This window comes from Bombyx mandarina, chromosome 19, assembly GCF_030267445.1.
Source record: "Bombyx mandarina strain Sakado chromosome 19, ASM3026744v2".
Classification (NCBI taxonomy): domain Eukaryota; kingdom Metazoa; phylum Arthropoda; class Insecta; order Lepidoptera; family Bombycidae; genus Bombyx; species Bombyx mandarina.
Genome location: NC_143225.1, coordinates 9,699,518 through 9,724,413, shown reverse-complemented (window position 1 = coordinate 9,724,413; position 24,896 = coordinate 9,699,518). Strand labels below are relative to the sequence as shown.

Here is a 24,896-nt window from a genome sequence, read left to right as displayed (position 1 = left end):
AGACTTACTAGAATAGAAACATGCAAGTATAGAGGTAGCAGACGGATTGCACTTCCGTTACGTCCAACTGACCTCGTTTACGATGACACAGCTCCATTGCTCGTTCTTTTAATTTTAAACATCTTCGGAACTGCGAAAATACTATCCGATAAATAAATGTTATGTTAAGTAATCGATTACTTTTATTTTAACAGTGTAAATTTGAAAGTATTTTATGTTCGTTGTCCTTAGTCTTTTAAAACACCCACGGAACAAGAGAGGGTGGTGCGTACGCGAGCGAGGTGGGCGAGCAAAGGCTCAGCCAGGAGAGGTGTGATTTGCAAAAAAACGGCCCGAGCCCCTCCGAAGGAGACCTAACAACTCAAGAGCAGCTGCTTCGCGAATGAATATACTACCGGATCGGAATCGCGACCCGCTGAGAAGATCCGGCGAGAAACTCAGCGGGCTGATGCATGGGTTATGAAGGCGTCTAATGCAAAAGTTACTGGATTTGATGGATCCGCATGGACATGACTATTTTCAGTCGTTTTTATATTTAATAACTAAATTTATTCGTTACATCACTAGTATGTCGGTGCGATAGCTTACATTGCGTTCCTCTCGATTAACACTGATCATGTTCCCATAACAGATACACAACAGACGAAAATTTGCATTCGTTTTTAAAGCGTAATTCAAAGCGCATTTAGCCTCCAATTTTGCATTCTCGGTTTCTTTGCATTCCTGATATTAGCGAAAAATCGTAAAAAACGTTAATAAAAACATCAGTGAATAGCGTATTGCAATTTAGCGTTGTAATTCAATACATTACGTTCACAAATTCAAAATCATATTCCACTCCAATCAAACTTACAATGGTAAAAACAAATTAATTTAAATGTTGAATTATTGATGGCACTCGTGCGCAACCTATCGGTACCAAGCGTGTGTCACACGTTTTTTTTATTTGTTGCTTTCGTTTGGAAGATGAGCATACGGCCCATTTGTTAGTGACAATAGCCCTCATCAGCAATAACCTGGGTACAGACAAGGCTCAGCCAAGACTAGTAGTCTGGTAGGCAAGGGTCTGCTAAAAACTGCCCTAGTGCTATCGTAGGAGGCGTATCAGCTCAAGGACAACTGATTTGCAAGTGCATCTACTACCGGATGGGGCTTTTTAATATTTTTTTTTGCTAAGATGGGTGAACGAGCTCACGGCTCACGGTGTTAAATGGTTACCGGAGCCCATTGACGTCTACAACGTAAATACCGCCACCCACCTTGAGACATGAGTTGTAAGGTCTCACTTTTAACAGTAAACGACTGCCCCGCCCTTCAAACCGATACGCATTACTGCTTCACGGCAGAAATAGGCAGGGCGGTGGTACCTATCCGTGCGGACTCACAAGACGTCCTACCACCAGTAGAATTGGTAGACGCACAAAGAAAAACCAGTGAGACAATCAGCGAGCTGATGATATCTGTTGATTGTTACGAACGCGGTGACCTTGCGTACTGGCTTACAATTAGAAGTGTCCAACAGCACTAAAACTAGATCAGATTCATCAGGACGTCTGTCCATAGGGCTTTGATGGCGACTGACTGCTGTGTGAACCGGGTTAGGGGTGTAATTAATGGCGACCACGAAGGTTATCGTGTCTTATCGCTGTCGCGAGGAAGCATTCCGGCGCCAATTCTATTTACTACTTACGGACGAACTCAAAACAAATTCGAAATTTTAAAACTATATACTCACAGAAAATAATTGGTATAATATATTTAACGTGAAGGCGATATCTTCGTAATAATAACCGATTATTCCAGATATCCGTTTTGGGTACATCTTCGGTAAATATACAGCCATTAATTGTTGAAGGGAGGCTCCAAAGCTGCGTAATTTGACCCAGTGCCTAAGCGGTTACATTCAATTTTATTCATAAACTGTAATCTAAGACTAGTTATATCGCATTATCACTTATGCTAACACTCATTTTTGTGAGTGATAGAAAGAGACAAAATACTTTGTAAAGTAATATCAGTAATACCGCGTTTATAAATAAGGCAAATAAAAAAAAACAACACTTCGAGTAAAACGTCCAATGCAGTATCTCCTAATAACAATATATTCCATGATGTCTATGGAATTCTCCATCGATTCCAACCAGCTGTGTAGTTTTTTGAATCAAATTCAATAGGTAAATTAAGACATTGTTTAAAAGTAGCTTCCTACAAGAAATCAGTTTATAAACGGAAATCAAAGTGATCACCCTGTGTAATATTATTACTATAAAATAAAAATATAGAATAATCATAGTTATAGAATAAAAATATATATGGATAATAGATAATAGATTACTGGTGGTAAGACCTCTTGTAAGTCCGCGCGGGTAGTTGCCACCACCCTGCCTATTTCTGCCGTGAAGCAGTAATGCGTTTCGGTTTGAATGGTGGGGCAGCCGTTGTAACTATACTTGAGACCTTAGAACTTATATCTCAAGGTGGATGGCGCATTTACGTTGTAGATGTCTATGTGCTCCAGTAACCACTTAACGCCAGGTGGGCTGTGAGCTCGTCCACCCATCAAGCCAATAAAAAAAAATTGAATAAGCATATATATAGATAATAGTTAAAGAATAAAAAATCAAAAATAAAACTTCACTTAGAAGTTGGAAATGGATAGTAATAAAGCTCCATGGCGTGCAACAGCTGTTTCTTCGCTTCGGCAAGGTCACCGGACTCCAACATACAAACACCTCGCATTGAACAAATCTTCGCTAACTGAAATCTCTTTATCCATTTCCTATGAACGTTTTCCGGAAAAAGGTCTTCGTTCTGTATATAGACAGATAACATTTTATCTTTTCTTATTTTTTGTTGACCATTGCTAATCGTTTTCTAATGTAAATTTATTTATTTATTTAATTTATTTATTACACTTCATGTAAAATTTACATTGGCGGACTTAACGTCTAAGGCATTCTACCAGTCAACCAAAGGTAGAGTAGAATAAATAGTGGTAGGTGCAATGAAATTTATATTAAATTACAAATACATACGCAAAAAATATATATACATATATACACATACACATATACATACACATATACATACACACATACATACATATAATAGTTTAAATTTAGTATTAATTATTATTAAGTATTAATTTAGTATTTAGTAAAAAAAAACTACGAAATCATTGGTAGCTTACGTGGCTATTCCAATAACGCGCGGTCGGGGTATTTTGTATATTATCGCAGTTCAGAATGAAATCGTACAAACTTGAAACTATTTAATGTTTAGTGCTTTTTTAGACAAACGAAATCTCGCTCCGCTTGGTGGCAAGAGCTGCACGTAAACCTTACAAAAATAATTCGATTTCGCGCCAAATTTTTTTTTTTACAATAATTAATGAGTTCTTATGACTTAAAAACACCACATTCAAATGAACAGCCAGAAGCACAGAAGTTATAATGTACCTACACCAAAGAATAAGTAAATACATACATATCAGTACATACATATATACTTAGTTGCCTTATGTGTTAAAAATCCTGTAATTTCGACTTTTTTTTTGCACGTTTAAAAAAGTTACCTGAACAAAATTCTCAACTTCGATCAAAAGTCTGATAGCCTGCGGTACGTTTAAGCTAATGAGGTTTATGTCAACGTATTCAATGTAAGCTTCGTATAGTTTATTGAACTCGCCTGGGAAAAGAAAAAAAAAACAAATTTTCAAATTCATGTTCAATAGAACTTTTGTCTTCTAATTATGTTTTTTTTCCCCTAACTATTCGCTGGTCGCCTAAGCGGCTATACCAGCTTCTCGCGGAACTCATGGGCAATACCGTCTTTACCATAAGGGCACCCGGGGCCCGTACCCAGGGCCCCCATTCTCAGGGGGCCCCTAAGGACCGACAATTTCTCTCACACATTTATTCTCAAAACATTTTTGTCGGGCGCATTACACTTTTTTCACAAATCAGTAATCTTATCAGAAGGTATTTACAAGGCATATACTACGCCATTATATCGATGACTGCGCCTATTCCTACTGTACTAATTAGTAATATTTCCGAACGCATCTAAAATCCAACAGCATTCTAATATCATTAATGACATATTATATCATACTTTATTTGATTACCTATAATAAATTGTCATACTCAGTAAAAAAATGTTATTATAATTCGCTTTTTTTACTTTCCAAAAGGGCCTCAAATTCTTGTGTGTCCAAGGGCCCCAGCCTAATTTAAGACGTCCTTGCTCATGGGCTCACCCTGTGAGAATTTGCTAACACTAGCCCAAGCAAGAGCAGTGCGTCGCAGAATGCTATTCGGTTAAAGAATACAACCAACCGAGTCAGAAGATGGAGCTTACGATCTCTATTATATCGTGGCTGCCCTTCCCTTCAAAACGGATCATCTGAATGTTTTGTTACCTAAATCGGCAGTATCTACCTATCCGGTATACCCAACAGATTCTACAACACTAACCTCAATTTAAACGGTAGATATGTGACAATGCTTGATAGAGAATTAGAAATATCTACATTTAAGACAAAGCCCTGACTGCCAATCACCTCCAAAAACGCCTATAAAACGTAATGCTTACCAGCTCCTCTACAATGATCAATAATCTGAGAGTAAACGGTCATCAGAATAGTCAAACATTCACAGTTGTTTGTTTCGACCGACGAGAATGAACGGACTCCCTTCTTCATTTGTTTATTTCTCAATCTCTTTAATCTCTTCATTTCTGAAGTAATAATATTCGTATTTCAATAGGAACAGATAAAATTATGAATTGACTTCGACATATTTTTTATCTATACATATAAATAAAAATGGAATAGAATGGAAAAGTGCTCGAATTCTTCGGACATATTGCTCGTAAAGAGGGTCACAATCTTGAACAGCTGATGGTGACAGGAAAGGAGGATGGCAAACGTCCCAGAGGACGCAGTCCCACGAGATGGTCGGACCAAATACGATCTTCTCTAAACATCAACTTCCACAATACCATTAATGAAGCTAAGGATCGCAGCAGATGGAGGGAAATCGTACGGGAGAAACTGATGCAGCGGGGGAGTCACGACCCTCAATAATGAGGAAAACGACGCGAGGAGGAGGAGGTGGAGGATAAATAAAATTGGAGAGTATGTTTGTAATATTGAAATAACCGCTTTTTACTACATGCATATGAATATATATACGGCACATACACCAAAATAACATTTTTTACAATTTTTGTCTGTCTGTCTGTTTGTTTCGGCTAATCTCTGGAACGGCTGGACCGATTTTGACGGGACTTTCACTGACAGGTAGCTCATGATATAAGGAGTAACTTAGGCTAGACTTTTTTAGACTAGCTTCGCCCCGCGGCGTCCGCGGGCAGCGGGTAGCGTCGCGGGACTCAACTATCAATAATAAAATTTAATGTTTCCGAAGCGAAGCGAGGGCGGGTCGCTAGTCATACCTAAAAACCTCGAAGTTGAGCGCTCTTTTTTCAATAGTTCCAAGCTAGAACATTCCGGTATGATATGAATCTGAAACGTAAATACCATCGATTTTAAGCAACCTTCCAATTACGTAGTGAATTTAGGATCGTAACATCGCAAATCGTAAACATTCCTATTACATGATCTATAAACGAAAAAAAAAAACAAGAAGGTTGCTTTTGTTCAATTGCAGTACAAATGGAACACAATTATGTATAATATGTGTGTAATAACACTATGTGAGGTCGGCGCAGCATGTCCTCTTTTCCACTCAGACCTTTAATATATCATCTCTGCACTCGCCACCATTCTTTTGCATATCCCGTTTCACACAGCCCATGCAATTTTTTTAGGACGCCCCTCCCCATATTACCGCAATATTACCGTCTACTTTCATAAACAAGTACAAAATTAAAAAGCAATCGAAGCGTGTAATCGTCGGAATATACTGTCCTGATTTTTAGCATTTCGCTTGCCTAATGAAATGTTTTTATTATGAGACGATAGCTACAAAAATCTCTTATTTTCCGCTAGACGAGAAAGGCGGTTCATTTTTTTTTTTTTAATTAGAACGAACGGAACACGTTCCCTTTGCCAAGCAAAAAAGATTACTTGAGTCACTAACTCTTTGATTCATAAACTACTAATCAATTTGTAGTTTATAAAATCATACAAACTACAAATCCCCTAAAACACTTACTTTTACCCTTATAATAAAAATCGCTCTTTTTCGGGAACGTTTCTCTTTTACACTGTAGATTATGAAAACTGTAAATTAAGTATATATTATTGAAATACGCTTTTATACCTACAGCAAAATCGGACGATTCTTCATGAGCGAATACAGATAGTTGATCTTGGTCACCTGGAACAACTGTTTCAGTCTTCAACGCACGAATTTGATGCCGGGTTCGTTTTACTGCCTCGCTTTCTTGTACTAAGCCCTATTTAAGATAAACTATTTTAATCTTATTACATTCATGGATGAAAGAACTCACGGCCTTCCTTTACAGCAAAAAATGCCTTTATCGAGGTACTTAACCATGTGGAAAAATAATAATACGTCCTGTCACTACTGATTTTTTTTTTGCTTAGGTGGATGGACGAGCTCACAGCCCACCTGGTGTTAAGTGATTACTGGAGCCCATAGACATCTATAACGTAAATGCGCCACCGACCTTGAGATATAAGTTCTAAGGTCTCAGTATAGTTACAACGGCTGCCCCGCCCTTCAAACCGAAATGCATTACTGCTTCACGGCGGAAATAGGCAGGGCGGTGGTACCTACCCGTGCGGACTCACAAGAGGTCCTACCACCAGTAATTACGCAAATTATAATTTTGCAGGTTTAATATTTATTACCCGATGTTATTCCTTCACCGTGGAAGTCAATCGTGAACATTTGCTAAATACGTATTTCATTAGAAAAATTGGTACCCGCCTGCGGGATTCGAACACCGGTGCATCGCTACATACGAATGTACCGGATGTCTTATCCTTTAGGCCACGACGACGACTTTATCATTATAAATTTTGTTGGTTTCATTGTTATTCCTTTACCGTGGAATTTGTTCGTGAACAACGTGTTAAGATCATATTTAATTATAAAAATTTATAACTGTCTGCAAGATTTGAACACCAGCGTAATCGCTTATTGATACGAGTTACCTTTAGCATCATATCACGACAGCATCACGTTTCACAGTTTACGTGCATCTTACTCAATTTTATTATTGTATTATTTGAGATTTTTTATTTATTATTCACCATAACCACTAAAGCATTTGGTGAGCCGTATACACGTCTACCTTCACTGCATGCAGGGTTGCTATTGCTTAAAACTGAATTGAATGATTCAAAAAACATTATCCAGTTAGTTATCCCCTCCTTGCGTCGATAATCCTCAATGCTGAGGGTCGTGGCCTTTAAAGCTAGTTGTAATATTGGCAAGATATTAGGTGCTAACATTATCGCAGCGCAAGCCAACGAACTTCGAGAAGCATCCACCGCCACACGGTAAACAGCGACGTGTGAAACGTTCCAAATACAGTAATGCTCTAGCGTGCATATCGTGCTGGAAAAAAATGTTTTCATTTGAAATATGTAGTGGTTATATAAATAGTATTAAATACTCTGTTCACTACACTGTACACATACACATCCAGTAGGTACTATTTATTCCATGACATCATATTGTATTAACATTTCGAAAAAAAAATAATATTTAATCAATGATAAACGAAGCTAAATAATTATAAATTAATCTTATAGTATTTGTGAAAGAATCCAGTCATGAAAGCAATCGTAATCAAATTGAAAATTACATTGCACCTTTATGGCTTATTAGGTAATTTATGCGCCGACATATGTCTAAGAGAAGTAGGCCAAAATTAAACGGGAACCAATATTCACTTACTATTAATCTAACTACATACGTATACATCACACCTTTAGAATTATAGAGATCCGACCCAAAAAATGTTTTTGGAAAACATCGAATAAAGTTTTCAAACCGAAAAGACGTAGAGGAAGGGGACGGAGTGAAAGAGACCAATGGATAAGTTTGTCCCTTTCTAAGCTACTTTTCGTCATTTGATTATTAAGAGTCGCTGAAAAAGGTCGTTCTAGGTCCATTTTTGAATTAAATTCGAAATCCGAAAATTTCGAAATGCGTCTCTGTAATTCTAAAGGTGCAACATGTCGTTTGAGTATTAGATTGCAGATTCATATTTCATGAGCCCGCAATGTATCGGAAAGGTGGTTGATCGATGCCGTCGAGACTGGCTCAGGTAGGTAACGATGCGGTACCCCTTACGTAGATAAGCCATAGCCCCATGTAATTCATAAGATCCGCAATTGGTAATAATAAAAAACAAATCACAAGTCATAATTTTCAAAACCGTCCAAATAAATAGCTACTTCTTCTTCTTTTCCTTCACCTTATCCCACTAGATGGGGTCGGCACAGCTAATTCGGTTCATATAAATATGTACTATAACATTTAAATGACAAGGAGCAAAATTTTACCGTTACGATGTTTTTACTTAATTTCTATGTGTCTATTTATCGATAACAAAATTAAAATTGTTCACTACAGACTATACTCAAATTAATCTACATTAAACACCAATTCGATTTACTGATAGGAGTTTAATGAAACCTTTTGATTCTCAGTCAGAAGATCGTATGTTGTAGACCGAAATAAGGGATGCCTGAATTTCATGTACCCGCAGAAAGCATAATTTGGGAGATCTTCGCAGCAAGCTACAGTTCAAAAATAGTGAGTAATTGAAAATGCTACTTAATTTTTTTTACACAGAACAGCTCAGAGCCGTCGCCTCGTCTTGCTTAAGTGAAGCACATGGTCCTACAGCTCACCGAGTGTTAAGCTATTATAATTATCGAAGCCAGCAAAGATCGCATCGCGGATTCCCGTTCCCGCGTTGAGGTATCAGATCTTAATTATATTTTCTTCGGTTTTCCTTAGTGGTAAACATAAAACTACATCTCGCATGTTTTAATTAAACGAAAAGTCTAGAAATATTTTTTTAGTAACATAGACGGTAGTTAGCATAATATTCAAACGATGAAAAACGCCTTGGTCGTCCATGACTACGAGAACTGTAAAGTACCTACGCGAAACGTCGGTAATAATATAGTGATAATACGAATACGAAATACTATAAATAAAAAACGAAATTAAACCGCAAAGCTAGTCTTAGTCGGTCCTAATTGTCCAGTTTATTTTTTCTGTGGGCTCATATAAGTTGTCATAGCGGGTTTAGTCTTCGAGAAAGATCTAAAGCGTGGTTCTTTAACTAAATAGCAAGTACATAGTTTCTCGGAGTCTTGCAAAAAGTTGAAAGTCTCAATGCATTCTCGCCATTTCACAAAGACCAAATGGCTGTAAAAAATTGTGAATAAAAAAAACCAAAAAAAATACAGTTAAAAATCGCCTTCAACATTAGCTTACCTGGTTGTCTTGTTCCAAGGCACTTACAGTATGGTGCAGAAGGGGCCATGGCCGGTAAAGTCGGAGCGGGATGGACTAGCACCATGGATAGATCTCGAGTAAAATCTCCCCCTTCACATTCTAATACTCTGATCACGAAAAGTTTTGCCACAGCTTTGGAGTAAAAAACAAAAATTTACAAACAAGACGAATAAACGGCCCATATGGTGTATGGTTGTTAACCTACAAGCAACAGATTTTACGTGCCGCCACCTATCTTGAGACACAGTCTGATTCTCAATCGCATAGAACAACACCATATCCTACATCTTCAAACCTTATGGCATGATTGTTTAGAAGCCGTAATAGGAACGTGCTTTACTGGTGGTAGGACTTCTTGTGAGTCCGCACGGGTAGGTACCACCACCCTGCCTATTTCTGCCGTGAAGCAGTCATGCGTTTCAGTTTGAAGGGTAGGGCAGCCGTTGTAACTATCCTTGAGACCTTAGAACTTATATCTCAAGGTGGGTGGCGCATTTTACGTTGTAGATGTCTATGGGCTCCAGTAACCACTTAACACCAGGTGGGCTGTGAGCTGGTCCACCCATCTAAGCAATAAATAAATAAAAGTGCTACCGCAGTACCGCTCCATGCTGGTTGATAAAATTAAATGACGGTAATTTCTAATAATTAGATGAATATTTTACGGACATTATTAAATAAACTGTGAATACCTAGAGCAACAGTTCTCGGAGAATCGTTCTGTAGTAAGTGCATAAGCATTCGTCTTGAAAACACGTCTCCAAGTACCGATGCACATTTGAGCAACATTTTTTCGTATGGATTAAGAGAATCGTAAGTTTTCAGGATTACAGCTATAAAAAAACCAATAAATTCAGTTCAATTTTAACGTCAAACAATATTTAAACTTAACTAATTGGGTTTAAAAATCACCCATTTTTGAATATACCTAATATAATATGTAATTAAATTGTGCTTGGGTTGTTTGTTATGTCGCGAATGTATGTCCAGTACATGTTACGCAGGAGAAAATCCGAGCTTATGGCCATTAAGTTAGAAATTTTTTCCAACAATCAATGTTCAAAAAACCGGGAGACAAAGTACAACTAATAAATACGATTATTCAATGAGTTCTCGATATTTCGGCGCTATTATTAGCGCCATCAACACGGCTGGACATATTAAGTCTATAGAATAGACTGAAGACCATGATGTTAGGAACAAGCAAGGCTGTCAACCCTCTTTCTAGTCCGACCCAATCTTAACTTGGCCAGAATCCTATTTTTATTCATTTTTAGTGTATAAAGTACATTTTGTAATGTCAAACGTAAAGCGTTTATCTATTACCGTCCATACTCATGTCCATTGTAATGTCATCAAAATTAAAAGACTCCGCTAACACAGCCATTTGTATAGTATCCATTTCTTGGATCGTGAACGTGCTTCCTTGTTTACTAAAGGCACTAATGCTTAATATACTGTAGATACTCTGAAACGGGTGACGTGTTTTTAACTCATCTTGTTAAAATTTGTGCTGGCATAAGTTTTGTAACAAAGCTTGGAGGTAGGAGTCTATAGAAAATGGCAAATTTATACATTTGCTGCCAATTAGCTTTTCAAATTCTGCAACTCCTACCGACTTGTACACTTTGATAGCCTAGTTCATAAATTATAAATATGAGGTGAAACATTTTACATGTCGAATTGTTTATGTAGATCTAATAACATCTATCAATATCTGTTAGACACAAAAAAATATTTTTGACCCAATTTTACCGCGTCTAAAATCTACCGCGCTAAGCTCCGCCGACTAAATCTGGTGGTTAATCCCCCAATGCCTATAGACCTATATACAGGTGTTTTTATGGATAACCATTGCGAGTTAAATGATTTCCCACTATGAATTATATGCACATGGAGATTACAGGATAACAAGTCCACGACGAGGGGTGAAAGAATATTTGGTTTAAGCGACATTGTTGCAACTCTACAGAAGAGCCATTTAAAGATTAAAATTGGGAAAAAATATCATAACAAAAAAACCTTTTTCAGCTATTTGATTGGGGTACAATTTAAGTTCAATTATAAAAATCGAATTGTTGATGCTAATACCAAATGAAACGGATTTTTAATTACAAAAATAAATGCCGCGTATTAACCGAAACATCGCTTAAACCAAAGAACCTTTCACCCCTCGAAGTTGATTCTGGAGTCCAGATTATTCATTAATGAATTGTAAAAGTAATGGATTTTATAAAAAAAAACAATGAATGACAAGTCCAGTGGTATTAACTTGGTAACTAAGCCTCTTCGATAAAGCATCGTCATACTGAGCTCCTATATGAACATCAGTCCGACGCAGAAGGGTCGATGATGGAACCACAGCACCTAAATCTATTGCTTCTTCACGAGTCACCGTTACTATTGACGAGGCTCCTCGTTGAACCAGTGAGATCACGAAGTTTTGTATCCAACCCGGCATCCCAGCACTGGCCGTTTCTATAACTCTGTTAAGAGCAAAAATACAAATCAGTATATAAGTATAGTTTGTGCAATTTTAGAAAACGTTAACCACGTTTGTCTCTAGCGCTTAAACAAATTAGAAGAATGTGAGCAATATTGAAAAACTAGCCAGATTGTACAATCTTAGGTAGGTACAATAAGTGTACAAGTTAAGCTTTGGATATTTTAGCAATAGATTCGTAAATTGATATTTATTGATAACTGTACAAGAAAGCAATCGATAGATATGATTGTTATTGTGATAACAATAACAGCCTTTCTTCGTTTTCTGCAACTAAGAAGTGAAAGATTTCCCATCAAATTTCCGTTTTTTCTTTTCGCCACTTTTACACCATATGAAAGATTCTGGAAATCATACGTCTTTGTCTATGTATATTTTTATTTCTCCCATTTACCGATAAACACCTCGAGCAAGATGCCAATTTCAATGACACTATTTTACTTTCACATACCTACCTAAGGTAGATTCCAAATTATATGTTTTATTATCAAACCAAAAGAAAACATTTATTATTTTCTTATCTATCCATATTCGATGTTACGAAGTATAATATGAATCAAAGCCAAAGCAATGCACATAAATATAATAAAAACAAAAAATAATAATAAATTAAAGGTTAAGTAACAATCTGTCCAGATTAAAGACCTTCCATGACCCATAAACAAGAACATTTTGATTTAAACAAAAAGAAAAAAAATACAAACTTCTCTAGATCAGCCGGTATCGCTTGAACGTCTAGCAATTGGCATGCCAGGGCTGCATGGAACCACCTGTCTATGCCCGACAGTCGGATATTAACTATCATGCTGTTTTCTAGACAATTTTTGACCGTCGCTAAAGTAAAGGATGAAAGAGAAGAAAAGAGCTTAATTCGTGAAGGTGAAAGTTATATTCTACAAAATTTATTATGATGTATTTACCGAGCTATATAAAAATAAAGATCTATATCTTATTTTGTATATAATTCATCTTAAAATTTGTTTTAGCCAAGATTAACTACAAAATTTATTCAGAATGGCGTAACAATGTGTATTGTTTGGTGAGAATTTTCGAAAACTGCTTGAATGCTTACTTTGAATATTCAAAGAATATTTTTCTCAGATATATTATCTATTTTTTTTATTTCAATAAAATTCATCTAAGTTCTTTATTAACATACAATCAGTGCGAAGTTGTCGTGGCCTAAAAGATAAAACGTCCGATGCATTCGTATCTAGAGCAACGGTGCTCGAATTCCGCAAGGCGGGTACCAATTTTTCTAATGAAATACGTACTTAATTAATGGTCACAATTGACTTCCACGATGAAGGAATAACATCGTGTAATAAAAATCAAACCCGCAAAATTATAATTTGCGTACTGGTGGTAGGACCTCTTGTGAGTGAGTGGGTGGCGCATTTACGTTACAGATGTCTATGGGCTCCAGTATCTACTTAACACTAGGTGGGCTGTGAGATCGTCCATCCATCTAAGTAATAAAAAAAAAGACCAAAAAGTTTAATTCTGAACAGAGGACCCATTGGCCACTAAACCGTACAAATTAGCGAAGAGCTAAAAAGTAGGCTTCTCAACGACCCTTTTAACTTGACAATTTACGACGAATAATGACGTCCTTTATTAATAATAAAATACAAATTTAAACGAGTACATTGAATACAAAATGTACATATTAAGTTTACATCTATGTTTTGTGTCTACGTACCTTTTTTCATTGTATTAGGTTTGTGGCTGAGTTCACGGCTTACCTGGTGTAAGGTTACTGCTGTCCACATGATGATGTTAATGACACCAGTCAACTTTAGAAATGAGGTCGAAATCATACTTGCTACTATAAAGGCTAACCGATTATCCGACCCTTCAAAACAGAACACAGGACTGCCTGTTTAAATTAAATTTGGGTTTCCTCAACATCATCATCGCCGTCAGCCTGTCCACTGTCCACTGCTGTACATAGGCCTCTCCAATCGATCTCCAGTGTGGACGGTCCGTTGCCACCTGTATCCAACGTGACCCAACGATTTTTATTGGCTACATCTGGTAGGTGGCCATCCCACACTGCGCTTGCTAGTACGGGGTCCCCACTCAAGGAGCTTTCTGCCCCATCGGCCGTCCGATCTTCACGCTATTTCCTACACAGCTAATTATAAATTTGCTATAGAAAGTTACCAGTGGATACTATTCGGAGATACTCACGCGTATGTTCCTCATCGTCGGATACGGCAATGACCATAAAAACGGTCTTCGTATCTAAAATTATCAGTAAAACTCTCCAGGACTCGTCGTCCAAGTAATGTGCGTTATCAATAGCGGCCACCCATAAATTTTTGAATTGCTGAAATAGAATTCCGTTTATTTTGGTAGCCTCAACATTTCTATTTATTCATGACGTAATACAAATGGCAGTTATCCTTTAAATGCAGACGTGTCACTTCTTTTCTTTTTCTCCACTTTATCCCATTAGATGGGGTCGGTACAGCTAATTTTTCTCTTCCATTCTCTTCTATCAGCCGTCATCTCAACACTCACTCCTCTCTCTCTCATATCGTCATTCACACACTCCATCTATGTTTCAGTCGCTTCCCCCTCTACTTTGCATTACCATTTCCATACATCTCCTAGTCACATGCATCTTCTCTCTACGCATCACATGTCCATCCCACACTCACGTCACTTCTGACCTTTCATAATTAAGAAGAACGAACTAACCCGTTTCCATACATTACGTATCACCTGCTTGACGCTCAAATCGTCCAACAAATCTTCTTCGTGTTGAAAATTTTCCGGTAATGGAAAACGACAATCGAAAACAATGTTAACTGCGTGTATTTGAATCGGTGTAGCGTAACTCAGATCAATACTACAAAATATAATCATATAGTGCAAATATAATCATACTGTCAATAAAGTATAGATCCATTGCGACGGCAATATGTTATAACTCAAATATTACGAGACCCTATCTCGAGGTTTTATTGCGATACAGCAAGAATCCTTCCTCAAATTAATTATAAATGTATCTAATAATACAAACTATCTACGACACGTCGAACATACAAAAAAAGCGATTGTAAAATGAAATGAAAGCGTAAAATACGTACGCAAAAAATTAGAAATAATATTCAGAAAGATACTTAAATGCTTCTTCGACAACAACATTTTGTACTAATTTTTTCAAATTCCAAATTTAAAAATGGTTTCTTACGGTCAGGTCAGATTCCCCGCGAAAAATATCTCGACTATGGATTTCAAGAGTAATTCAATCGATTTATTTTGTTCATATTAAATTAATTTCTGTTAATTTTTACATGTTGGTAGTTGGTGGGTCTTACATACTAAGACACAATGTAATATCAAAAATAATTTGCAAGCCTGACCTGAATCTAACTCTATTTTCAGAGTTTTCTCGAAAAGACTTTGATCCAGTGAAGACTTTTGAAAGAATATAGTGAAAGCCTTTGAAAGACACCTAAAAGAAAATATGAGTACAGTTCGGAGAGAAAAACTTTCAGAAGTACATATTCTAACGCTTATTCTCACTATTATTTGTTGTGATGTGTGTGTGTGATGTTTCTCTTTTTAGCCTCGACATAATAACGTTACATCGTGTTTTAAATCACAATGCCAAAAAGTTTATTTCTTGAAAATATCTCTCCAAATAAATTAAGCATTAAACTATCATCTAGCAACTAGCTGAAACTATTGAAACTATTCTAAATAAAAAGGCGACTATTGGTAACGGCTTTGACAATAAATTATATTTACCTAAGTCACTTGTGTGAAATGTTAAAAAGTAAAAACCCTATCGTGACGACACTACCGCCAGATATGAGATCAAAGTCTCGGTCCAATCACAGTCACAAGGTACATACACACTTCCGCAAAAAGGTTTCAAAACAGTCCTTAACAATAAACAGTAGCTATAGTTCTGATAGATCACATAACCCGTTTGCTCGTAATGACAACGATTTTTTTTTTAATAAAGCTGTTACCTTATCGTAGTGATCCAGTACGAACTTTTCGTATTTAATAAACTTCGGCGTATTTACAAGACATTCCTCCAGCAACCGAGTCTTGCCTATCGAATTCGGACCCTGTAAACAGGTTTACTAATTAATGTCACCTTCATAAACTATTACTACATCCTTAATTTCTTTTCCAATATGGTATTTTAAAACCCCTATGTTTTTAATATTGACGTCGACAAAAATACTACTTTATTTACTACTAGCGACCCGCCCTCGCTTCGCTTCGGAAACATTAAAACACACATGAAACCAAAAAAAAAAATTAAAAATAAAATAAAAAAAGTAGCCTATGTTCATCAGGGACAATGTCGGCTTCTAATGGAAAAAGAATTTTTCAAATCGGTCCAGTAGTTTCGGAGCCTATTCGAAACAAACAAACAAACAAATCTTTCCTCTTTATAATATTAGTATAGATGGTAGATCGAATGAGTAGACGGTCAGACAATTCGCAACATTGTTTTTAAGCAATTAAAAGAACCATGTCGAATGGAGTTATTACTACAACATCACCGTAGCCTTTGATTTACGAATTTAGTATCTTTGTAATTAACATAATCATTAATCACTGATCGGGGATATTTCGAATTTTTATTTCCTATGCGCTTCCGGCGTAACTTAATATGACTTTGGGCAAACTGAATATTTATGAGACTTCAAATAAGGAGCAGGTTCTCAATTCTACTGTAAGTATGTTTGTTACCTCATAACTTTTGACTGGGTGAATCGATTTTGATGATTCTTTTTTTATTAGAAAGTTGACGCTTCCTGTGTGATTTCGTCCAGTTCTGATAATGGTAATTAGATGAATAACTCAATAACTCAATATCACGCCAACCGATTTTGATGATTATTGTTTTTAGAGTATATTAATTTGTTTTGGAATATCTTTTTTATTTTATTTGAAGTCTGTCTTTTTTAAGCATGTCTATTTACAATTATTATTATTCTGATTTGCAATAACACTTCGAGTGATGAAACAACTTTTTGGTTTCGTACACGCTAAATTTGACCTTCCATATAACACAGCCGCCGAATCAGTTTGAAACGACGTTGAGATCAGTCACCATTGCTTTGGAGTAAATACCATCATACCAGTTTAAACTCATACATTTTTACCCTTTGTTTATTTACAAACTAGCGACCCGCCCTCGCTTCGCTTCGGAAACTATAATTTATTATTGATTTTTCCACTATTTAATGGATGTTATTATATATATAAACCTTCCTCTTCAATCACTCTATCTATTAAAAAAAACGCATCAAAATCCGTTGCGTAGTTTTAAAGATTTAAGCATACATTTTATTTTATTTTTTGGTCAGGAGGAAATCGCCGGACTTCCGCCCTCCACTGGGGATAGAGGGCGGAGCATGTCAGAGTCGAACTGACTAAAACCTCCTGTCGCTCAACAACCAACGTCCAAACCTCGCATGAGACAGAACTCATGAAGAGGCAAAGGGGGGAAAGTGAAGCGTTTAGTGCGGAGCACATCTCTCCCATCACCCTCCCCCTCGGGACGCCGGACCGGCGGTCGTCGGCGCCACGACCACCAGCCCTCTCGGTCGGCAGGCTATCCGAAGCCCGCCTAGATGGCGCCGGTTAGAGTGAGCTATCCTACGGAATACCCCGCTGGACCAGAACCAGCGTGGGTCGAGGATAGCCGGCCTTCCATCACCCGGATGCTCTTGCGTAAAACGCGTGCAGAGCAGCTTGCACGTCGTCTTCTTAGGCCCCCCTCGCCGGTCCCCAGACCGACATGTGAGGGGGGGGGACCCGAAACACTTAGAGGGCTAGGGCTTGGGCGAGATCCGCCTCCCTGGCCCCCGCTCGACGGCGGCGGGATTGTGCGTCTCTCACGCGCCCCGCCGCCTCCTTCTGCGAGATGGTGCACTCGCAGAAGTCGAGCATCGCCTTCCACGACTCGTCGTCGCCGAGCATCGATGCCACAACACTCGGCAACGACAAGTCGTTTCCTACTTTTGCGACGAGGACACGGCGCCACCCCTCCCATGCGGGGCAGGCATACATAGGGACAGAGAAAGCGACTTTGTTTTATACTATGTAGTGATTAAAACGAAAACGAGAAACAATTTGCAACTAACAATAAAAGCAATGGCGAATTTATTGTCTCGATAACGTGTGAAATCCTGTTGATGCTGTAGTATCGCGTTATGCAAGTACATTTCGTACTGACTTAGCTCTTCGGTCCGGCCCAGTATAGGATGCTTGGAGGCTACACTCCGTTGCGACCAACTGGAATATAAGTTTAATTTCAAAGCATTAAAACTCAAATTATAACAACACATATGAACTGAACGTAGTATGCGCGTGTATGAAGCAATTATCCGGTCACCGTCCTCGTCGAACCGTCGCTTGCGACGAAGGGCTCGACGAACGAATTAACCCAAAGACACAGCCCACTGAGTTTCTCGCCGGATCTTCTCAGTGGGTCGCGTTTTCGATCCGGTGATAGATTCTGCGAAGCACTGCTCTTGCTACTGAGTAGATTCTACGAAGCACTGTTCTTGCTAGGGTCATTGTTAGCAACTCTCCTGTTTGAGCCCCGTGAGCTTACCTACAAACATTAGGGTGAAGCTGAAATAGCCTCTCAAGGCTATCAGCATAGGTACGAAAAAAAAAATGCAATTAATTATAAAATGTATGTATGATTTTGAACATGCACCCCTTCATTTTGCATTTCCATACGATTTTGAACATGCACCCAACATTTCCATTTGAAAATATTGAGGTATACACGATTTACGTAGCGTGATTTGTAGTTTATTATAGCGTATTACTCAACGCAGAACTATGAGCGTTTTATTAAAAATGAAAATTTAATTATAGGGAATTTGAAAATGTTGCACTTGGAAAAGATGCGACATTCTTTTTTTTTGTTGCCTTTGTAGGCAGCCGAGCGTACGGCCCACCTGATGGTAAGTGGTTACTGTCGCCCATGGACTTCAGCAATGCCAGGAGCAGAGCCAAGCCGCTGCCTACTGCTTAATACTCTCCACAAGCCTCGTTTGAAGAAGGACATGTCATAGCGCTCGGGAAACACCGTGGAGGGGAGCTCATTCCATAGCCGGATGGTACGTGGCAAAAAAGACCTCTGGAAACGCACTGTGGATGACCGCAGTGGCTCCAGGTAGTATGGACTCTACTCCGGTGGCGGACGGTGCGATGGTATTTCGACATTCGTCGAAAAGTGTCACTTCACTTCAAGAGCCCAGTAGAAATTCAACAAACACAATAATGTTCTACCAACCCTGTCATGCTGAACTCGTACACCGGTCCAGGCTTAGCTATGCCTTTCAGGGGCTTTATCTCCAAAACCCTAAAGTATTCTTGATTTAATTTACTTTTCAGAAACGTTTCCTTGTCGCACGAAATAACGTTTGGATATGCCATCATCAGACGGGCCGCCTGGAATCACCAAAAGTTAATGGTTTTTCGAACTTACTATTTAGACTTTAGACAAACTTTTATTTATCGCATCAATGGGATTACGACCTCAATGAACACCTGCTGTTGAGTCGTCACCGGAGACCATAGACATCAGAAGCATCCAGTGATGATAAGGGTGAGAACGAATTTTCAATTGTATTACGCAACATAAATTAGAAGGATTCATTATTCATTCAAGAACATTACTTTTAGGGCCTTTAGTGATTCAAAGTAGGGATAAGATAGTTCCTGGTTCTCCTTATTAGAAACATTTCAAACTTCTATAAAGTTCCAAAAACCTCTGCATTTTAATGTAACCACCTCTTCATCTACACCTCGACCCTTTTTCTTATTCTTCTTCTTCTGAGTCAGCCTCTTCATTGCTGAAGTTCTTGTCTAGTTTGAAATGTTAACCACTCGATGAACTCACTATATTTCCCCACGTCTTCCTGTCCTCGGCGGTCTTTACTGCCTCGGTTATTGGTAGGCTGGTGAGTGTCTTTACTAGATCAGACCAGCGGGTAGGCGAGCGTCCGCGTGATCTTCTCCCGTCAACCTGACCAACTACCATCAGCTTATCTAAGTTTTTTTTTTAATTTTTTTTGTTGCCCTTGTAGGCAGACGAGCATACGGCCCACATGATGGTGAGTGGTTACCGTCGCCCATGGACTTCAGCAATACCAGGGGCAGAGCCAAGCCGCTGCCTATCGGCCCTAAGGTGGTTATTACTGTGACAGCCTTAATAATTTTTATACCGAAAAAAAACTAGTAATTTTATACCTGCCTTATTCACAGTTGGACCTATCACAGTATATTCACGCCGTAGAACATGACCGACGACTCCGCAATATGTTGTTCCTGTTAGTATATTGTAATTTAAAAACCTTAGACTTAAAAAATAGACTTAGACTTAGAAAAATCTTAGAAAAGACTACTTTAAACAATAAAGTTGCTTAATCGAAAATTTCCTCAATTTTTTTTTTTTTTTTTTTTTTTTTTTTTTTTTTTTTTATTTTTTTTTATTGCTTAGATGAGTGGACGAGCTCACAGCCCACCTGGTGTTAAGTGGTTACTGGAGCCCATAGACATCTACAACGTAAATGCGCCACCCACCTTGAGATATAAGTTCTAAGGTCTCAATTATAGTTACAACGGCTGCCCCACCCTTCAAACCGAAACGCATTACTGCTTCACGGCAGAAATAGGCAGGGTGGTGGTACCTACCCGTGCGGACTCACAAGAGGTCCTACCACCAGTAAATTTTTTTTAATAGTACGTTTTAATAATCAAGGGTAAGTTTTATTACGTTGCGATTTTTATTAGCTACGATATTATCTACTGTGCTTTTATTTATTTATTAATGTACACACTACAAGAAAATCTTGACTGACCAGAAGTAACGCTGATTGAGACAACATTAATATTGGGTTCATTCAAAGTCTGTTTCAACTGATCAGCGCACGCTAGAGCCTTTTGAGCTTCGTTTTCTTGCTTCAGACCTCTGAGTCCAAATACGACCAGGAACATCATGTCTTTATCGAACATTGAAACTTTGTTCACTAAGCCACCGGAATCCGATGCCGCACTGTGGAAAAAAACTAACGCGATTTGTATAATTATTAAAGACTAGTTGTACCCATCCGCTTCACTGGGCATTTAAAATTAACATTATTATTTTATATATATACTAGTTGTACCCGTCCGCTTCGCTGAACATTTAAAATTAACATTATTATTTCTCACCCCCATAAAGATTCTCATCATTAACTCTCCCGCAACTGGTGTAGGGAGTCCAACACTCATATAAATATAAGCCTATCCATTAAGTACAAGTATTCTCTACATGAATACCAAGTTTCAAGTCAATCGGATGCATGGTTCAGTAGTTATAAGGGAACATCCGTAAAAGCCACTGTAGTTTTATATATATTATTAAATGATACATCATTGATTTGATGATTTTTAGCTGTGCGGTGTCGGCCTAGAAATAGATTCATCTCATCTTTCCAGCGGTGCCGTAAAAGGCGTTATAGGAATAATCTAAGAATGGCAAGCACCTTTATCGTTATTTCATACCGGAAAAATGTGATCGCCAACTGGCATTTATTAATAGTATGGAGTATTGTTAGTGAGTTCATACAACTGTGTACCATAACTCTTCCTATTTCTGCCGTAAAGCAGTCATGCATTCCGACTTGAAGGGGAGATAGGTACGTTGTACAATATAACTGACATTGTACAAATGTGTAAAAAAAACCATGTAAATAATCATGGTGTAGGTACTTGAAGCTAAATAAAATAATGATTGATATGCAATATAATTAATTAATAAAATTGAAAACTGAACTGTACTACGAGTACCTCTACTGTACTGTTTATAAATCATAGTATTTAAATAAGTTACGATGATCAATGAACAATGAACTATAGTACAATTATTTTGTCCGTGCAGTTTGGGTCATAAAACAGAGCCCGGCTAGGGCGGTGAGCATATTGCGCGGGCGCAACGCCCTTATCGATAAAAACAAATAAGTCATCGAAGGCAGGTACACGGCGGCGGGGTGGTATACGAAGGGTGGTGAGACATTGTTATGTTATGAGTCATTTGTACTTACCTGCAAATTATATAGTACATTATGTCAAAGAGAAATGTGGTTTTATGCATTCGTTCTCTGAATTTCTTTAGTGACACAATGGCTACTCTTTTGTTTTGTATCAAAACGGCAGAATTTATTCAAAATAATATTTACACGTGTTGTTATCAAAAATGTGTTAAAATTTTTCACTGAAATGAGAATAGATCCCGAAAAGTTACAAAGTGTTGATTTCTGCCGTTCTCGTTAACTAGCTGTGGCGATATGTGGAATAAGTGTTCGATTAGTGATTTTTTCTTTCATTTTTATCACTAACCTACAAAATGACAATACTAAAAACACTATCGATAACTCTTATCGACAACAATAATGCGCATCACTATGCCCATCCATAAGGCTCATGAGTGGAAGAGAGAGCGAAATACTCGCTTCACCGCTCCGATTTTTTATGACCCAAACTGCACCGACAAAATAATTCTACTATAGTCAAGCAAACTGAGGTGCATAGACAAATAGCTTTTTTTCACTATAAGCTTCTGCTAAACTTAAACGTAAACAAATAGATTTTCACTTTAACGATAAAATGACAAAAACCAACCAAGAAACACGCTTATATGCCTCATTTACAATATCAGTCAAAACATTCTCGGAGACGCTGTTCGTGATTATGTTCAGAAATACGACGACGACCCGACGAACTTCAGTCAAGAAGTCCATGGGCTCGTCGTTGTCCACCGCTCGTAGTACAGGACCAAGCATGAAGCGACGCAGAGACGGCCACCACGTACTCCGCATGGCTGCTACTACTGCTGGTCGAACTAATAAGGTCATAGAATAATTTGAATGAACGAACCCTATAATTAAGGTAATCATGATCAGTGTGCTTAGGGCGAGTTTTTTAATGTTCTCAATAGCGTAAAAGTAACTCTTTGTATGCAGTTGGAACAGCGCCCCTAGCGGCAAACGTAAGCAAACGTTCCAACCCCATACAAAGATTTAACTATTACGCTATTGGTAAGGTTAAAAAACTCGCACTAAGCACACTGGTAGTACCTAAATATTAAAGTAGGGGCCCTATGTATATTTTAAAAGGGGCCCGTAAAGTTATAAATATAATAATCTTGTCTGTTTGAAGAGTGAGAAGCCGTTGTGTAATTGAGACATGAGGCAGGGAGAAACGCCTACAATTAAAACTTCGATCGGTAACCACCTGATTCCAGGCGGCTCCTTCACTATATTAATCTTAAGTCCGTTTTTTCGTCCGTTTAGGTGTAATTTCTCAAACTTAGTACAATAATGGTGACACACCACGATTTGATGATGCTCTAAAGCACTAGATTTAGGGCACAAATAAAACGATCGTATCTCGTTAATTTTAGGTGTACGTACCTACCTACTTTTACATTTCCTCATTTTCAAAACAATGATTAAAATTTACTGTTGTTATTAATGTAGGTATGAAAGATTTGAGCTCTTTAACCGACCCATGGACTTAATAATGACTTTTTATGACGGCACTAAATTAATGATTGGATACGTTCTTTAATAAATCGTATAATACGTGCATAGCGTAAGGCTTACGTGAATATTCCCTGTAATCGTTCGATATACATTCTGATTCAACACCAACATGATTCGAAACATTAGGTAAAGTTGAATCTGAAATACAAGGTGATTAGAATTAGAATTTCCTCAAAAAAATAATATTCAACTGTGGTAAAATCTATATAAATTATATACCTTGTACCAATGTGTTGCGTAATTTTTCTACTCTTTTCCAAGAAGCCCCTACTCCTAATACCTGGAATTTAATGTTATCGTCTTGTTTTTTTTTTTTTTCATACCTAAGCTGAGAGCCTCGGGAGGGTAACCTCAACTAGTAGGTGAGCTCACGGGGCTCAAACCTGACGACGTTGCTAACACGAACCCTAGCAAGAGCCGTGCTTCGCAGAATCTACCACCTGATCGGAAACGCGACCCACTGAGAGATCTGGCAAGAAACTCAGTGGGCTGTGTCTGAGGGTTAATTTACTCGTCGAGCCCTTCGTCGCAAGCGACGGTTTCGACAATAACGATGACCGGTGTTTGATATACATGTCGGAGATGGTCATTAGTTTGGTAGCTAATCGAAACGCAGCACGATTCCCGAGAGATGGCAGCACGATTGCGGTATCGTCGGGTGGGGAATTAGTTTTGACTGCACATAGATTATGGTTCTGCACGCATTTGAGCGGATGCGTCTTGGTGTACGTAACGTACGTAACAAACACTATCTTTCACAGTCAGTACTACACAACATTGGATGTGGAACGTTGTCCTTGACGATTAGTACTGTCCCTATTGCGGTGGGCGCACGGAAGTCTGTCCGTGACAAATAGTACTGCCCCATGTGACCGTTATTATTCAAGATTGTCATTTAATTAGTTCAGTCTCCGTTTTTTTAGTTTATTAAATTTAAATTACTCGGTTAAGATCAGTGATTATTTAATAGTAATAAATTCCTATGTGCTATACCTCGGTTACATTCCTGATGTGTGAGTCGTAACCCGATATACATATTTATCTTAAAGTGAACAGAAGCGTACAGCAATCAAAAAGTTATTAGCAGGTTCCAGAAAATTGAACAAATTGAAAATATTATAAACATACTAGTAGTACCTACTAATACTTCGCTACTACTTAGATGGCTTAGGTATACCGAGTGAACCAAACCCAATGGAAATGTTCATAAAAGGCTTTCATGATTAAGGCCTCGATCATGTAATGAAAACCAAATCCGCAGAATTTACTGCTTTGCGTAATTACTTGTGACAAGACAGGTTGGCATAATTTGAGACCACGTATACAGGATTGCTT

General features: G+C 38.0%; 1 protein-coding gene across 1 annotated transcript in view; it reads right to left on the bottom strand.

Moving 5' to 3' along the window:
* The window catches only part of LOC114253512 (adenylate cyclase type 10), a 48,212-nt gene that overhangs the window by 10,500 nt on the left and 12,816 nt on the right, over positions 1-24,896 (bottom strand). The window contains exons 5-30 of the mRNA XM_089735371.1: positions 23,781-23,841; positions 23,622-23,699; positions 22,639-22,858; positions 20,838-21,031; positions 20,231-20,304; positions 19,268-19,425; positions 18,102-18,252; positions 15,966-16,067; positions 15,351-15,442; positions 14,683-14,833; positions 14,170-14,308; positions 12,681-12,810; positions 11,746-11,959; positions 10,800-10,941; positions 10,166-10,306; positions 9,453-9,605; positions 8,640-8,743; positions 7,446-7,553; positions 6,292-6,423; positions 5,458-5,527; positions 4,594-4,737; positions 3,575-3,687; positions 2,639-2,811; positions 1,736-1,889; positions 589-723; positions 9-130 (exon numbers count right to left, since the gene is read on the bottom strand). Of these exons, the coding sequence (XP_089591497.1) occupies positions 9-130; positions 589-723; positions 1,736-1,889; positions 2,639-2,811; positions 3,575-3,687; positions 4,594-4,737; positions 5,458-5,527; positions 6,292-6,423; positions 7,446-7,553; positions 8,640-8,743; positions 9,453-9,605; positions 10,166-10,306; positions 10,800-10,941; positions 11,746-11,959; positions 12,681-12,810; positions 14,170-14,308; positions 14,683-14,833; positions 15,351-15,442; positions 15,966-16,067; positions 18,102-18,252; positions 19,268-19,425; positions 20,231-20,304; positions 20,838-21,031; positions 22,639-22,858; positions 23,622-23,699; positions 23,781-23,841 (3,455 nt within the window). The remainder of the gene's footprint in view (positions 1-8; positions 131-588; positions 724-1,735; positions 1,890-2,638; positions 2,812-3,574; positions 3,688-4,593; positions 4,738-5,457; positions 5,528-6,291; positions 6,424-7,445; positions 7,554-8,639; positions 8,744-9,452; positions 9,606-10,165; positions 10,307-10,799; positions 10,942-11,745; positions 11,960-12,680; positions 12,811-14,169; positions 14,309-14,682; positions 14,834-15,350; positions 15,443-15,965; positions 16,068-18,101; positions 18,253-19,267; positions 19,426-20,230; positions 20,305-20,837; positions 21,032-22,638; positions 22,859-23,621; positions 23,700-23,780; positions 23,842-24,896) is intronic.